Consider the following 17,268-nt stretch of genomic DNA (forward strand, 5'->3'; position numbering starts at 1 on the left):
TCTCCCCTAATCCTCGGTTCTCGCGCACCCTCTCCGGCGGGGCCACTTTTGTTTGCACCCCACGAGCCCTTCGCAAGGGAAGAGGGTGCGGCTGCCCCTTTCACCTTTGGCCGTTCGCGCTCGTTAAGCCTGCGCGAACTGCTCTAGCCCTATTACTGCTCTAGCCCTATTAACTCCACGACACCGTCGTGGTTACCGAACGCTTCGGCACTCTTCAGCCATTCAACTAAATTTGCTTTTAGCTTATAGCCATACTCCGTGTAGGACTCGCCTGCCCCTGCCGATGCACCCCGAAATCGCTGCCTAAAGGCTTCAGCGGACAAGCGGAATCTCTCTAACAGCGCCTTTTTGACTTTCTTGTAGTCATTAGCATCTTCTACATTCAATCGTGCAACAATGTCGGCCGCCTCGCATGGCAGCAGAGTCAACAAAAGCTGAGGCCAGGAAGCACCAGAATAGCCCATTTTCTCACACGTCCTCTCAAAGTTGACAAGAAAAAGTCCAATGTCCTCGCCAACCTTGTAGCATTGCATTAAATCCTTTATCTTAAAAGAGAAGGAATTCACCGCGCTGTGTGGCATTTGCTGGCTTTCAGAGTTACTGCCGATCAATTTGCGGATCTCAAGATCAATACGCTTCATTTCCAGCTGTCGCTCTTCCTCTGCTTTTCTTTGCGCTTTTTCTTCATTTTCTTCACGCTTCCTACTCTCAATGAGTTCCCAACACTCTTGTAGCTCATCCTCATTTGCGCCGATGGCCTGAATGGCCTGAATAATATGAGGCTTCCTGCTTATTTGGCTAATGTCCACCCCCAATTCTTTGCACATGCGTATGAGGTCTGGCTTATGTAGCTTGTTCAGATCCATGCTGACGGCACTTTATGCTGAGATACGCAACGCGACAACCACAATTTACTATCTGGGCAGTTGTAAACGCTATATCGGAATTTAGCAATTTCTGGGCTAAAAGACCCGATGTATCTCAAGCACAAAGCCAGGCACTCACCCTATACCATGTGGTCCTGATGCGCTGTGTTGATCCCACCGCTCGCCATCCAGTTGTTGCGCCTCGGGGTTGAGTTGGAGTCAGGAATACGCCAGGCATGGGGATGAGTACGTCCGAGAGTAGGAGCGAAAGAGAAACGTTTATTTACATATTGAAACAAGTAGTCAGATTCTAGTCAGAGCTCTCCCAGTCGCACTGGAGAGGCCTCTTTTAAGCAGTTCGTCTTCCCTAGTTCCCTACACCAGGGAATTGGATGACCTTTGGTGCGGCCAATCAGAGGAGTCGTATTGTTTATCGAACTCCGCCTCTGATGTCAACCTCCGAAGCAAGGATGAGGCAATCCGGAAACAGGGGGTTGACACTCCTTCCACGAAAGTCGGTGACTTAGTTCCTTGCCCTCCGACGGTCCTCTTGCCCGGGTCGGGAGAATGGCCTTGGCGCTAATCCCCGCTTCGAACGAGGGGTGGCGGTGGTGGTCGGTCGCTTCTACGTGAGCCTCTTTGTCCTCGCGGCACTGCCGGTGTCGGGCCGCGCCGCCAGGTAGGTGGCCGCTGATGAAGGGGGTCGCATCGGGGGAAGCACCCAAAGGGATGCGCACTGCCGAGTTGGAGCGCTTGTCTGCCCGTCTCGTTCGGTGTCGGGCATTGTCGCCGGCTGGGCGGCGCTGATGAAAGCGGCTGCCTCGATGGAAACAACGAAAGAAGGCGCCCTGCCGATTTGGGACGCAACAGGGTCCAGTGGTATCTCCATTATTTTTCAACATTGCAATGATGAAACTACTTGAGAGACTGTGTGGTATTGTGGGACTCAATCATGCCATTTACGTACACGATATTACATTCTGGGTCACAGGAGGCTCTACGGGGGAACAACAAGATGCATTCCAGGAAGGCGTTGATTGCATGGGGACATATCTCAAAGCGTGTGGCCTCTCCTGTGCCCCCCAAAAATCAGAACTGCTTGTAGAGCGCACAAGAAGGGGAGGTCGACCACCGCCTTCAACGCCCGACCCTGAAGTAGAACTTAATGGCACCATCATCCCATCGGCTGATATTCTTGATAGAGCCACCCTATGCCGACTTGGATACAGAGAAGGGCTTGAGCGATGCAATGAACACAAGCACATACCTCTCCAACTCGGAGAGTGTATTGCGGTTGCTTATATACCTGAAACCAAGCACCCTGTGTACCACAAGGGCAGATAAGAGGCAAGAATCAAAGCACTCAAGAAGGCATACGAGAAAGATGCCGCAACAAGATACGTTGACACCGCTCAATACCCGAGCAAGACGGCCGCACGGGGTAAGCGTCACAGACAGATCAGGAAAAAAGCTTAGTGCAGCAACATGCATTCTGAGCATCACCAACTTGGCAGAAGAGGCAGTGATTGCGCTTGCCACAACAACCTGTCAGGGACAAGCTACAATTTTTACACATTCGCAAGCAGCATGTAGAAATTTTCAGAAAGGCTGTACCTCCCCAGTGGGACTCAATATACTACTCAAGGTACACAACCCAACGGACATTCATATTGTGTGGACGCCTGGATACGATCCCTTTGCGGGAAACATAGCGGCTGATGCTGCAGCCCGAGGTCGGTCATACCAACCAGCGAGAATCCCCGAGAGGCGATTGTAGTCTGACACCCATCCCGAAACGATACAGAGACATGCGAGAACATTACAGATTACACAGACTGAAATACCCACCACCTCATCCCACGCTCAGTAGGGGGGAAGCCATGCACCTACGAAGACTCCAAACAATTTCCTCCCCACACGGCACATTATTGCACAAGATACATTCCACACTATACAAATACAACTGTAACTGTAAGTTCTGCGGAATACCCAATACGCTCTATCATATGGTTTGGCAGTGCAATGGTGTCAGGGAGGTGCCAGCAAATAGAGCGCCCTCTGAAGAGCAGTGGGAGGACCTGCTGACCAGCACTGACCCGGAGGACCAGCGACAACTGGTGCACTGAGCAACACGGATAACGACAGTACTATGATCGAATCTTAGCCCAAAAGACTGGCTCGCGTCGGCCATGTCTGTGTTCACACCGCCCTCTTTTTGTAGGCATTCCAACCGCTTGCGCACCCAGTTTCCTGTCGCTCTGCCAGGGCGGCGGCACCGTCGTACGTGTTAAGACAAGGTGCCATTCTCCATTTTGAATTGTACTTCTCTCCTCGTAATGGGGAGGCCGTGTGTAGTGTGCACTCCCGGCGAAGATTTTATTCTTGTCTCTGTTCCTGGTGTCACTCTTCGTAGGCGCATTGCTCCTCAGGAGTCCGGACTTAGACGCAGCATCCCTATTCTGTGTCACCTCTGTGTCGTGTGGTAAACAGCTTTGCTGGCAATCCACCTTCCTAGAGTGGAATGGCTAATGATTTTTTATTTTTATTAAAGTTTATTTCGTCATCATCATCTATGATTTTACGAGGTGTGTTAAAAAAAAAATGAGCTTTTGCTATAACACCTTTACTGCTTATGGTACAACATTTTAAGTGCTGTCCCCTTTAAAGTAGTCCCCTCTACTGGCAATGCACTCTTCCCATATTTTCTTCCATTTTTGGAAAGCCTCCTGGAACGCACTTCTGGAATGGCATGCAGGTCTCTTCTGGCATTGTCCTGGATTTCCTCTACGGTTTGGAAACGACGTCCTTTCAAGGTGGTTTTCAGCTTGGGGAATAGAAAAAAGTCAGCTGGAGGTAGGTCCGGAGAATATGGTGGGTGGGGCACAACATGAGTGTGGTGTTTCGCTAAGTAACTGTGGACAAGGAACGACGCATGAGCGGGGCATTGTTATGATGCAACATCCAAGCCTGATTTTACCACAATTCAGGCCTCTTACAGCGCACAGAATCTCTCAAACGTGCTAGGATTCCCTGGTAAACTTCTTTGTTTACCGTCTAACCATGTGGCACAAATTCCTGATGGACAATGCCTTTGCAGTCAAAAAACACAACCAACATCACCTTCATTTTTGACCGATACATGCTTTTCTTGGACGAGGAGAACCTTTGGCCACCCACTGCGATGACTGCACCTTTGTTTCAACATCATAGCCATAAACCCATGTCTCGTCGCCTGTTATGATGTTCTTAAGAAAGTTTTCATCGTCATTGGCAGCGGCGAGCAGTTCCTGGCTGATTTCAACACAGGTTTGCCTCTGTTCGTCAGTCAACAAACGCGGCACTAATTTTGCACTGACACGACACATCCCAAGTTTGTCACTCAAAATTTCATGACATGATCCTATGCTGTTATCCACTTCATCAGCTGCTTCTCGAACAGTCAAACGACGATTTCCACGAATCACAGTTCGAACTCTCTCGACGTGGTCATCTGTGGATGTGGAAGGTCGTCCAGGCTTGGGATTGTCACCGACCGACATTATTCAGTCTTCAAAACGCTTGAACCAATCATAGCACTGTGTGCGACTCATACAGTCCTCCCCGTATGCTTGGCTAAGCAAGTGAAATGTCTCTGTGAAAGTTTTCCCAAGTTTGTAGCAGAACTTCACATACACACACTGTTCTTCCAATTCCTTCATTGTCACTTTGGCACCAATCTGAAGAACAGCTTGTTCATGTGCTGACTTCAGCGGCTGTAGCTCGCCAACTAATGGTGAGAGCGAAACGCAGCAAATAGCAGTTTGTTGTCTAAACCTGCCGCTACATGCTCTCAGTAGCTGCAGAGTGCTCCCTCTGCCGGTTGGCGCGCTATTTCAAACGTTCAGTTTCTTTTTGAACACACCTCGTATATCTTTGACAATATGCTCAACGTGTGTGGGGGGGGCTGTACTTGTTCTATATAGTACTTGTTGCAATAAAGACGTGTTAGTCAGTGTTTATGTTGTCGATATATCTTAGTCCTCATCTTACCCGCTGTTTCCCCTTCCAAATGACACAATGGTAGCTCTTGAGCTGTAACAAAATGAATTAAATTGTGTAGTTTAATATCCAGACGGTGCACAGTGGGATATGAGAGACGCTGTAGTGGGGAGAGGCTCTGGTTTAATTTTGAACACCTGAGGTTCTTTAACATGCACTTAAAGCACAACACGCACGCATTTTTGCATTCTGCCCCCATTGAAATGTGGCCGCCGCAGCTGGGGATCAAACACCCAACCCCATGCTCAGCAACGCAATAGTCACAAAATGAATCAATTTCTGCTTTATGTCTTGCAGTTGCTATACCCCAGATCATGTGCTATTTTTCAGCACAGACAGACAACCAAATAGAAGAGAGAGAGCGCTCGTACTCTGCAGTTCTACCATTACATAGGGAATCCTCGCAAGGCTGGCTTCTTTTTTCCATGTCGCTTTGCAAGTAGCATTTTGAATTAGCAGCTACTCTCATAAAGGCTAACAACTTCCAGGTTTTCTTCTACGAGTGCTGGTTCTGCTTTGTTATTGAAGGAATACTGACATGACATTTGCGACTTTTCATTTCTTGCTTGGAGAGCCCCAAATAATTTGCTATAATAGCTTTTGTACAAACGAGCCATCATAGTGTCATGCAGAAGGTGGGTCACATGGGAGCAGAACACTGCAATGTATTAGCACTCACTCCAGCTTGCTCTGTCGTTTGTTGAGAGCCGATGACGTCTGCTTAAGAGGTCAAGATCATCCTTTCCTTTAGTTTTTGCTTATGCACATACAAGGAATACTTGTGTGAAAGACTTCGGCCTAAGATCACCTTTGCAGAGAGGCCAACTAGTAAGGTTATTAAAATTTTCAACACTCAATTTTCTCAACAACTGCCCATAAAAACAAGACAGTGAGCTCCTCTCCATGCTCTTGCTTATTCTGGCTTGCTTTAATAAAGAAATGAAGTGTTAAAGGGAATGTGGGACACTATGATGGCTCGTTTGTACAAAAGCTACTATAGCAAATTATTTGGGGCTTTCCAAGCAAGAAATGAAAAGTTGCAAATGTCATGTCAGTATACCTTCAATAACAAAGCAGCACCAGCACCCGTAGAAGAAAACCTGGAAGTTGTTAGCCTTTATGATAGTAGCTGCTAATTCAAAATGCTACTTGCAAAGCGACATGGAAAAAAAAAAAGCCAGCCTTGCGAGGATTCCCTAGGTAATGGTAGAACTGCAGAGTACGAGCACTCTCTCTCTTCTATTTGGTTGTCTGTGTTATCATGTGGTGCTGCTTACATTAGATGACAGGCTGCACGAATACTGACAAAACTGTATTCTGCTGCAAGCACTAGGTGCACTGCACTAGATGCAAGTGCAAACCAATTTTTGATAAGAGAGATCGTATACACGTTTAGCAACCAAAGAAAAAGCTACGTAAGTCATCGAAGCATATTCCATTGAGGTTGCTCCTCCTGACACAAGTATCAGCATGCCTTCCATAGCTTTTAGCAACAAAGAGATCAACTTAATCAGTGGCAAATGATGGTGTTCGTTGGCTCAGCAATGTGTTGCTGCAGATTCAATGCGGCCAATTATCTATTAACAGTTTTCTTGATATATAAACAGCTGATAGTTAGCGATTGGTGTCCTGTGTATGCAACAGTGTGGTTTTTCTTAACTTTTCATGCCCAAATTGAAGTAAAGCTGAAAAGCTTTTACCTGGAAAAAAGAGCACAATGTGATGTGCGGCAAGTAGTTGTGTGCACCGTTGCGTCCACACTGCAGCATAGACTGGAGAGAGAACTTCTGCAGCTGCTCCAGAAGGGGTCCCACCGGACAGAGGTAAAGGATATACTCTCTAGGGGTGCTGTCGTCCAAGGTGGGGTCATTGACGTGAGCTAAGAGCCTGGTAAGGGATGAAAACAATGTGAGGAAGTGCAGTTGAGTATCGACACAGGATGGACAGGAAACACACATGCATAACATGCACGAGATCACTGCGACTAAAATCAAACGGGGACTAAATCGAGACAAACTCCACGCTTGAGTAAGCGTTCATTAAACAGCAAATAGTCTCTGGTACTTCAGTGCCAAATAGGGTGGTTAAACAAGTATTTCCTTATAAACATATTTTCATCTACTGCTAACTTGAAAGCGTAGGGAGCACCAAGTGCTCACATCTTATGAAAGATGCTAGATGTGTCAATTACACACATAAACGAAACTGAAGCCTTGACACTTTTTGTGATGGAGAACTTTAAAAGATTGTTTTGTGTGACAATGGTCCAGCGAGCACACATGTTGACACTCGCTATAGAATCAAGGCGATTTTCTTTTTGGAAGTAGGAAAGGTCCCACTGCGATATCGGCTTCTGATTCTTGACGGACACACTACGGTATCGAAATCTGAGAACCCGCAGACCATTTCACGAGACACGACACCAGAAACAGCTCGAAAGTCGGCATTACCAATCAGCCGCTAACTGCACTCCCCTGTCCCCCGTCGCTGCAAGAGCCTTCTCGCTGAAACGAGAAAGAAGAAAAAAAATTGAAACGATGACGAATCAGCTCCCGTGAAAAGAAAGCACTCGCGCAGGAAACGACAGCAGTGCGCGCTTGGTAAAAACCAGAGTTCAAGGCCTTAGGAAGCGTTATACGACGACAAGCTTCCTCTCAAAGCCGCCTACGAGAGGCGCAAACGGGAGCGCTCCAGTTAGTCACAGGCGCACGATCACAGGTCCTTGACTCGTGGACGTGCCTCCGCTGACTTCACCACTGCCAAATCAATGCACGGGCACCCATAGCGCGAACGACTGCGTCCTGCTTAAGCTCGTTAGGTGACGGGCCTGCACTCACGCTCTATGCTTTGGAAATCCCATTTGCAGCAGAACCTGAAGAGGAGACAGGTGCTGCTTGTGCGGCCTACTGCTGACATTTCGGCGTGGAGGAGGGGCAGCCATTCGACGCTGTCACATTGTCTCGTGGTGTAAAACAATCACTATTTGATAGCGCACGAGTCACTTCACCACGCACTAAATGCTGATACACGGGCCCATAGCGGCTGCAACAAAAATCTAATTAGAAACACAGGCGATAACGCCCTAGCAGAACCGCAATAAAACGAAAAAGCTCAAGCCATTTTGCTTTTTTGGATCGAGTACTTAAAGTCACTTCCGTTTCCTGTTATTAAAGATATCCAAGATATCCAACAAAATTTTATTGCAAACAGTCATTAAATTTAAAACGTTAGCGTGTTAAAATGTTATACGCAATGAGCATCCTGCTGAATTTGTTCTGTGACGTTTCAAACCAAACTGTCATCCACAAGGGGCGCTAGTGCATCCAAAATGGCGGGTGTGTTATTCGAGGATATTTTCGACGTGAAAGACATCGATCCCGAAGGAAAGAAATTTGACAGAGGTAAGATTACGGCTATTACGTGAGTGCAAATGAACAGCTTCTCGTTACCACGTAGTACATTTGCTTTGGTATGCCAGAGAGTACTTCATCCCGTCTAACCACGTGCAGTGCACGCCGGCAAATGAATGACGCTGACGCTGTATTTCAACTGCACGATTCTTTATTGCTTTTATTTTTCTCACCACAGCATGTCCACGCATGCAATGACTGAAACAGTTAGTGAAGTAGCCGCTAACTGCAATCATTTGAGTGCACGCAGGTTGAGAAAGCAGCTCGTGCGTTGTACACGCGGTCGCACGCTTCGTGCCCTCCACCTTCCGAAGCAAGCCGGTAAAATAACGAGGGAAAACCGAGCGTGCCGAAACCGAAACTGATTATCATGAAGCCGTCTTCGCAATACATGAGCGTGTTTTCGTACGCTATTTTCGTTCAGATAGCATATGTCCAACAAAATAAGTAGTAGTTGTTTATTCGGAAATGCATTAAACGTCAACATGCATATTATCCCTGCTAGAGTTCAGCCTACGAAGTTGCATCCGATAGAATGAGAAATATTGTATAACGTATGACGATCTCTGAATGCTGGGTTCTCCAAAGCATCCGTCTCCTTTTGGCGAGCTTCCACTGTCATCATGTACCACTGTCATCACATGCCTCACAAAATCCTGGGCGCGGTGCGGTGCCCGCATATCGATGGGGGCGACGTGCAAAAAAGGCCATGTGCCGTGTAATGGGGACAAGTTGAAGATACCCTGGTGGTCAAAATTAATCCGGAGTCCTCCGTTACGGCGTGCCTCATAATCAAATCGCGTAAAAAACTCTAGAATTCAATTCGATGTCTCACAAGAGGCGTAGCGCCTCGTGTTTATCGATTGCGCTGGTGCGTGTCCGGAGCATCAAGCTGGCGTTATGCTTTCTGAACGCCGTTCCTATTCGGCGTTTTGTGTTTTAGCTGCTTTAGTTGACTTGCATTCACGTGTCCGTTTGTTGTTCTTTCTCTGTGCTTTGTAAACAAATCAGCGCGCGTGTGATTGTTATTTGCGGACAGCGCTTCCTTGGCAGTCGCGCAGGGGGGGGAGGCGATACGCGCATGCGCGGAGCCTTTGCCGGTGGCTTGGCCCGCAGTTAGGCAGCCGCTTGTTGTGGGCCTGTATCAGCTGATGCTGTTGGCACGCTGCAGCACCTCAACTAGGCTAGCCACCCACCTCAGCCATTACACGTCCCCCACCCCATTTTCTTTTTCTGTCGTGATGTGTCCAACAGCGTCCTCGATATATTGATGGCCCGCCAACCAGACTTGCAAAATAATGTTGAGAAATTAGAAGGACAATGCTTTCGATTAAAGAGATACAGGCATATTTGCAGGTGCCTTCGAGAATTTATTATTTCCACGGAACGAGCCGTCGGCTGCTACGTTCGCCATATCAGTCACGTTAAAATCGATTCGCGTACCGTATAGGAAACGAAAAAAAAAAAAAAAGTCAGTGGCGCTTGATCGAAAGGAAAGGTCTATGTAGTGAGCCGCCTTGCAGAGACTTCGAATATAACCAGTATAACTAGGTCGATCCACGCCATCCCTTTCATCGTTTTGTTCGACGCTTCGATTGCATGCAACGATTTTACTGAAAAAAAAAAAAAAGCGAGAGTAGTAAGTAAATGTTGTTCTGGTTGGAAGCGGCGAAAGGGGAAAAGGAAAAAACTGCGAAAGAGCGGGCGATCGTGCGGCGGCGGTGCGTGTGTGTATGTATGGCGGATGGGGCGGGAAAGGACGAAAGGAACGTTACGTAAGCATTTCGGCCCTGGCGGGAGAAGAGCGAGGAGGGCGGCGCTTGAAAGTGTTTTCCCGGTGACGACACAAGCGGGCGAGAGAGAGCGCGAAGGGACTGTGGCGCAAGAGAGGGGACGTCCGCGCGCGCGCGCTCGCGCGCCGATGTCGACGAGAAGGAGGGAAGGCGCTCCAATGATACGGCGCATTCTCAGTCGCCCCAAGCTCCGTCGGAAAACTCCCCGCTCGGCGCGCGAGTCTTCAAGGAATGACGCAGTTAGTTCGGGCCCGAGTCCCCGGCTCGAAGGGCGGTCCGTCGCCGGCGCTCCGGTCTCGCCGTGTGACAGCCACCATGGCCGAACGACAGCCTCCTTGGTGAGTTTCGTTTTTTTTTTCCCCGCAAAATCTCGGTCCCGTTCATCAATGCGACGAAAAAAAATGTAGCAGGAAGAAGAACGATAAGAAAAATGCAGGAAAAACTAGATTTTAGCCTTTGAAGGACATGGGATGGTGGAGAAACATATTTGTACGATCATCGTCGTTCTCGAAAAAAAAAAAAAATTAGTACCGATCTTCGCTTTCTCGACGCGCGATTCGAACAAATCCACGCGTTCTGGCGCGCGCGCATGCGGAGATGAAGCGCGTTACCTTGATTTCCGAGGTGTGTTTATTTCCTATGTTTTGGATCGACCGATAAAGCGTAAAGCTGCTGCGTTCGGCGGCTGATAAGCGTTATCACGTCGAGCTATATCACGAGCTTCACCTCGGCTGGCGCTGGGCTGTTTTATGTCAGGTGCGGTTGGAGGGGTGGCAGCGGCTGTGTCCACGTAGCGCACTTGCTCTAGAGCGCGCGCGCACTTGCTCCGAATGAATCACCGCGCTGCAAACAACAAGCATAACAAAAAAAAAAAAGGACATTCTGTATTGCTTTCATTTTTTTTTTCGGTTATCTAAACGTCCTCAGCGCGGAAAGCAAGGCTTGCTTCCTTTCACGGGATGCCTTTGAAGGAAAAGACGCATGGCGCAAGCCACTTGCAGGCATTCTGTGTTTGACCACCTTGCTGTTCTCGGGTTGGTTCAGCCATCTTTTTTTCTGCATTTCTTTCCTCCTCTTTTTTGTTTTGTTTTCCCTCGCTGTCCTCGGACTCTTGTAATCTCGTTAGCTGCACCTGCCTGTGCGTGCGCGATGTACAACTTGGCTTCTCTTGAAAGTTCCACGTCATTGGAGTTTGCTTTTTTTTTTGCGCCTCTCCACTCGTTTCTTTTGTTTTTGTTGTGTTTTGTATCGTGCTGACAAAGCTTAAAATTGCGTGGAGAAGAAAATTTTCACGGATTTCATTGCCACTCCCTTTCTGTCGCCCCCTGTAAACATCCGCGGCCGGCCTGTCTTGTTGCATGCCCCGCCTGCTGCCACGTCGAAGGTATTTGCTTCGGTGGCGTACTCGCTTTTCTTTCAGTTATGTTTTTTTTTTTTCCACTCCGCGCTTCCTGCGCTCTCGGCAAACGCGCGCACCTGACAAACAAACGTTAGCGCGCCAGCCAGCCAGCCCTAGTGACAGCGAGAGCTTTCTCCTCTAGCGCACAGACACACATCGTTCGCAAATGGACGGACGGACGCGAGCGATATACGTGTATAATAGAGAGAGTGTAGCGGTGTCACGGTCCGCCCCGCGTGCAAAAATATCGCCCGATGCTGTTCTTTTCGGCGATCGATTTTTGTTTTCTACCTCAGTTTCCTCAATGCCCGTCGCCGTCGTTCGGCGCGCTGGTGTTGCTGCTGCCCCGGCCGCGCGGCCGGGGATCTACTCAGGAGCATCGCCAAATCGGTCGAGAGCTTTTTCGTCTTTTTTTTTTCTTCCTTTGATTTCTCCGCCAGCGCGCGCGCCGCGCCCCCCCCTCCCGCCAACCGTTTTCAAGGTCAAGTTCGTCTCCTCATTCATAGCGCGCGCAGCCAGCGCAGGCTTGCTTCTGCAGCTGAGCCTTGCTCGCGCGCACCGAGCGGCCTTTTTTCTCGCCATTTTCCCCGCTGCTGCCGTTGCTTGCTGTCGTCGCGCGGAGTGTACCTGTTCCCTAGGCGGCTAGGCTAGCGGCAAGCGTCTACTTCTCTCCCCTTTCCCTTTATTCATTTCTTTCTCTCTCCTTTTTCGCTACCGTTCCAGCTTCTCCAGCCGCGAAGCATGCCCTCTGCGCGAATCCTCTCGTGCCTGGGAGCGTGAGCGCGTCGTTTTCTCCGACGTTACAAGTAATAATATTGTTAGACGAGTGAAAGGGGAAAAGGGGGAGAGAGAACCTGAGCCTGGAGCCCTCGGAGTGCGCTCTTGCGCCTGCTCTTTTCGAGAGCGGCAGTTGCTTCGTATTGATGAGGCTCTACTGCATTCGGTGGTTTCTAACGAAGTGGAGGCCCTTGGTACCGGGTTCGATCCCCGAACCAGGACGAGTAGTAGTAGTGGAGTGTAAGTGAGAAAAGGAAAGTGTGTCGAGTTATTCAGCTGACGAAGCTTCTTTCCTTTTAAGGGACCTGTGTGGGTTTCCTCTATAGCTACGTGCTGCCTAGGCGACGACTTGAGCGCCCAGTTGAAGCCACGCTCTGCTTTCTTCTTTTTTTTTTTTTTTTTTGGTAGGCGTTGTTCATGTGAAGTCCTTTTCTCACTCTTTCCCACTAACCTGTCCCCACGTGTAAAAGATCAAACTGGACAAAACGTCTAGTAACCTCCCTGCGGTTCCTTCATTCTCTATTTCTCTACGTGCTACCTACGGGTGGATGCCAAATAATATTTTAATGAGCCCATCTCCGCCTTATTGGTTTCCGCGGAATGGTCTGGCTAGGGAGATATGAAAAATGATGAGTTGACAGGCGACTGGAACTGAAATACACGGTGATACACCTCGCTGGTGAAACCAATTTCGTGACCGGTGTCAAAAGGGAACTACTGACTTGCGTTCGAATCTCTAATTGTCTATATTTCTGCACTGAAATAGAAGGTATGAAGAAGTCAGATCAGCCCATGGCAGAGCCACTAGTAGAGCGAGTTTGTCCTTAGATCGTGATTCTGCGGTAGTAGTTACTTTAGTACCGCTTAGGTGTTTTCTAACTAATATTGACGCACATTGTATACCTACCTAGCTCAACCTTTCAGCTCCACGTAAAAATGGAAGTTACTTGGTAATTCAAAAGAATTTCATGCCGAGCAGGTTGGTTGTTGCTTGGAAAAGCAATCGTAGCGCGGTTAAGACAGTTATCGGGCTGGCCCCGCGAGCTTATCAACGCTTTGAAGTAATTTTTTTTTTCTTTAACAGAAACCTGCAATGACTGTTCTGTAAAGTCAGCGAGAGAGAGATAGATAAGGGAGGTTAGGGTATTTTTAATGTCGCATTTATTGTGTGCCAGTGAACGAACTGGACACAGTGCCGATATCAATGGCCGTTCCGTAAAAACACACACACACAGAGGGAGAGATAAAAGAAGGAATTTTTGACGCCACCTCTAGTCTGTAGCTGGTGAGCTACAATCTGCCTACATCGTTTCATTATCCCCCTGGAACATGGGCTCACATAGTACTTCGAGGACACCAGATGCTGCGGCAGTTCGTGTCTTGTTGTCGACACGGTCGCTCTTGCGCAAAACGTTTTCGAGTGTCCCGAGGCGGTTTTTTGTTTCCCCTTCCCGCGTCTCATCGCTGCGCCTGAAACTGAAATCTGGCAGCTACTGTAAACAAAAAAAGAGGCGCGCGATGTCACGTGCTCCTGTTTAGAAACTCTGGAAAGAGTGTAGCGGTAGCACCGGTAAACCGTTGAGTGGGTGCGTTGAGCTGTTTCGTCACCCAAGCTCAGCCGTGACTCAATAAGCGCCTCCCACCCGGACTGTTCGCCGAGAACCCTCCTTCAGGCCGATATTGTCGCATATCTTTCTTTCTTTCTTTTTGTATTCTTTCTCGGGCGGGCACCGCTTAGCCAACGACGACTACATTTCATGCCAGGACTAACGGGGCGCGCACCCCTCTTTTGAAACAGCGCCATGGTTGCAGCGAAGCCTAAGGTTGATCTATAGTTGGTCGGACACGCCGATTCTTGTGGATGTTGGGCAGCTAAGCACACGTGGTCTCGGGATCAAATCCCGGCCACGGCGGCCGCATTTCGATGGGGGCGAAATGCGAAAACAACCGTGTACTTAGATGTAGGTGCACGTTAAAGAACCCGAGGTTGTTCAAATTATCTCGGAGTCCCCCACTACGGCGTACCTCATAATCAGATTGTGGTTTTGGCACGTAAGACCCCGTAATTTAATTATTAAATTTTTGCGAGCAGCCCATTAAGAACGGACGGAGAAAACGAATCATGCGCATCAACGCACATGTTGGGATATATGTGAAGTGAAGCTTTGGTGAAGCGGTTAATTAAATCGTATCCGCCTAGGTTTGATTCGTAGAATTGAATTGCATTTATTTTCATCAAATGCACGCAGTGTTTATGCATTGCACAGGTCACAGCCTTAATGTCATGATCTGCTAATGTTTGCGCACTACGCCTTTCACAAGCTATACGGAAATGCAAACAACATGTTCATGCGTATGAAAACTGTGAGACGTCGACGAAACGATGTCACGTGGACAAAGGCCATGTATGACGTTTGTCGAGGGAAGAATGGCGACACATATTTGCATTCTGGGGTATTACGTGCCATAACCATGAGGCACGCCGTAGTGGGGGACTCCGGATTAATTTTGACCACCAAGGGTCTTTAACGTGCCCCCAATGCACGGGACACGGGCGTTATTGCAACCGGAGCGCGGTTGCTGTGGCAACGTTGACATTTGGGGTACCCGTCCCAGTGCTCCTTTGCGAAAAACAGCATGTGACTTCCGCCACACTTTCTCGAATACGTCCGTGCTGGCCGGGGCCTCTCCTGGGTTTCCTTCCTCCATGGCCGAGAATTAGCATACGCCCATTGGTGGGGTAGGTCAAATGTAAGAATAATTAAAGACGCCATTGAAAATCATACGCTATTCCACGAATAGGTGTGATGACCTTATATGAGTCGACATTATACTTGCAGGTTTTGTGTCATGACATATTGTTTGCTTATGGAGAGCACATTTTCGCTCACTGGCATCACTTTGTCGGTCAACATTCAGTGTTTATATAGATATCCACAAATATATCCGGCGAGATAGTTACCGACGGGCTCGAAACCGTGGTGTTCTATAGGCAAAAAAAAAAAAAAAAAGCTTTAAAATGCGAAGGGTCGGCAAAACATTGGGCTGCAGGAGCAGCAGCTAGGATCGACATGCGCGAACATTCACACTTCGTTTCAGTATATATCTTTCGCAGGTATGGCTTTCACAAGGATAGCTTTCCCAAGGGTTGCTTATCTAAGGCTATAAATGCCCAATAGGAAATCGTGAAAGCGTCAAGAAGGGCTTTCGCATAGCGATGTGTGTCGCTGAGTGACGTTCTCCCATTTTAAAGGGTCGCCTGCCGCTGCGTATAACAGCTGCATGACACTTAGTATGAAGGTTGGTAAACATTAATAAGATAATTTAATGTGACACTAGATTCGGTCTCGAAACGTGGGACCTGGTGTCACCAACATTATCGTGACGTCATAACCGAAATTTGCTGACGTCGTGTAGCAGTAAGGCCAAGTATGACGGCACAGCTCATAACAAAGGAGTGCTGCGCACGTTTGCTCCGGCTTCGCTCTCGTGGAGCAGCCGCTGTGATCGCAGGAACCGAACGGGCCAATGTGTTATCACGTATCCTCTTCTCGGGCACCGAGACTTGTTCGTAGGAACAGGAAATATGGTACATTTTTTTATGGCTATGTCACGCTTGTCAGTAGTTTTTTTACAGTTTAGAGGGTCTGAACCATCATTTAACGCAAGAGAGAGAGAGAGACTTGTCACGTTAGAACTCCTTCAGGCGGATCTCCTTGGAAAAATGAGCTCGTTTTGGTAGCTGGCGCTGGTCCCGTCTTTTGCGCTGTGTTCACAGAACCCGAGGCTCTGCGAGTGGACCTTTCCGAAGGCGGCATCGTTCGCTGCGACTTTGCGTCTCTCTTTCTGTGTGTGTGTCGACACTCGTGGCCGCTCACGTGCAAGTGACGAAATGTTTGGACTTGTGGACAGAGAGATTGAGAGAAAGAACGGAAGCGGTGGGAGAGCAAGAGGGGGTAAAGCGGTTGCCTGGATTGCGTCAGTTGGTTGCCTAATGAACACGTCGGAGGATACACGTATACGCGTATAGGGAAAGGAGGCACGCGACGTTGTCGCGTAGCTTGCGAGATGAGATGTAACTGCGGTTGCGGAAAAGGAGAGAGATAGTTTTGTTGTGCGTAGCGTTAGAATCTCTTTTTTTCCTTCCCCGTATCAATACCGTGCATATCCGATTGGATGCGCCGCCACGACTGCAGTTCTGTTGCCTGCAAAATAATGCTACTGCGGGTGATTCAGCCTCTTCTATAACCTTCTTCTCCGCCTTTCCTTTCAATAAAAGATATCTCTCTCTCTCTCTCTCTTCCTCTTGATCGCATTTTTATTTTATGTTAGCGCGCACCGCTTGTTCCCGGAACTTTTGTTTTGTTGAGCTACTGGCGTTTGTTTGTCTAATCCGTGGGGTTTATTGGTGCGGGCAGCATGTTCGTGCAGCTAGTTGGTGGGACACCATTGTGGTGACGCCCTCGTATATTCAGGCGGGAAGAAAATTGCACAGCTTTCCGCTCAGTCTGACGGGTACCTGACGGTACCGTCAGAACGAGTGTAACCAATAATAAATCGGTAACGTTGATGGGAGCTGACCAACTTGCACGGGCTAAATTTAGAGGGAACACTTAGTTATGCCAGCTGTGTCTGCAACTGACATACGATGGCCTAAAAAAAAAAAAAATTCGCTAGAACGAGTAATTCGCTGTTGGCCGCTAGTTCGGCCAATACACACTGCGCACGTAGAGTGTAAGAGCCCATGAATGACTTCGCGTATCAATTTACGTCACGGGCTCGCCTAACCCCTTTCAGCCATGGTGACCACATTTGTGGACGGGAATTCTAGGCAAGGAAAACCAAAAAACGCGAAAGCCACGGAAGCCAGTTGATCCCTCTACTTGCCCAATGTTACTCCAGTTTGGAATAGAGTTATATGGCTTTGGACACACAGTGCATCGTGATTCGTAACTGAAGGGGCTGCAGCCTTAACAGGCGTGTCA

At 48.5% G+C, this 17,268-nt stretch overlaps 2 protein-coding genes across 6 annotated transcripts in view; one reads left to right on the forward strand and one right to left on the reverse strand.

Annotated features, from left to right (window-relative positions):
* The window catches only part of LOC119455939 (protein UBASH3A homolog), a 67,668-nt gene that overhangs the window by 50,167 nt on the left and 233 nt on the right, over positions 1 to 17,268 (reverse strand). The window contains exons 1-3 of one of the 4 annotated variants that reach the window (XM_037717488.2): positions 7,742 to 8,049; positions 7,355 to 7,408; positions 6,605 to 6,791 (exon numbers count right to left, since the gene is read on the reverse strand). In XM_037717488.2, the coding sequence (XP_037573416.1) occupies positions 6,605 to 6,791; positions 7,355 to 7,408; positions 7,742 to 7,845 (345 nt within the window). In that variant the 5' untranslated portion in view covers positions 7,846 to 8,049. Of the gene's footprint in view, positions 1 to 6,604; positions 6,792 to 7,354; positions 7,409 to 7,741; positions 8,051 to 17,268 lie in introns of those variants that run through there. The other 3 variants (XM_037717489.2, XM_049669443.1, XM_049669444.1) reach the window with 3 other exon arrangements.
* The window catches only part of LOC119455940 (DNA-directed RNA polymerases I, II, and III subunit RPABC3), a 132,365-nt gene continuing 123,304 nt past the window's right edge, over positions 8,208 to 17,268 (forward strand). The window contains exon 1 of one of the 2 annotated variants that reach the window (XM_037717490.2): positions 8,208 to 8,305. In XM_037717490.2, coding sequence (XP_037573418.1) covers positions 8,233 to 8,305 — 73 coding nt within the window. In that variant the 5' untranslated portion in view covers positions 8,208 to 8,232. Of the gene's footprint in view, positions 8,306 to 10,283; positions 10,446 to 17,268 lie in introns of those variants that run through there. The other variant, XM_049669449.1, reaches the window with a different exon arrangement.

The sequence above is a fragment of the Dermacentor silvarum genome, chromosome 6 (genome assembly GCF_013339745.2).
Source record: "Dermacentor silvarum isolate Dsil-2018 chromosome 6, BIME_Dsil_1.4, whole genome shotgun sequence".
Taxonomy (NCBI): domain Eukaryota; kingdom Metazoa; phylum Arthropoda; class Arachnida; order Ixodida; family Ixodidae; genus Dermacentor; species Dermacentor silvarum.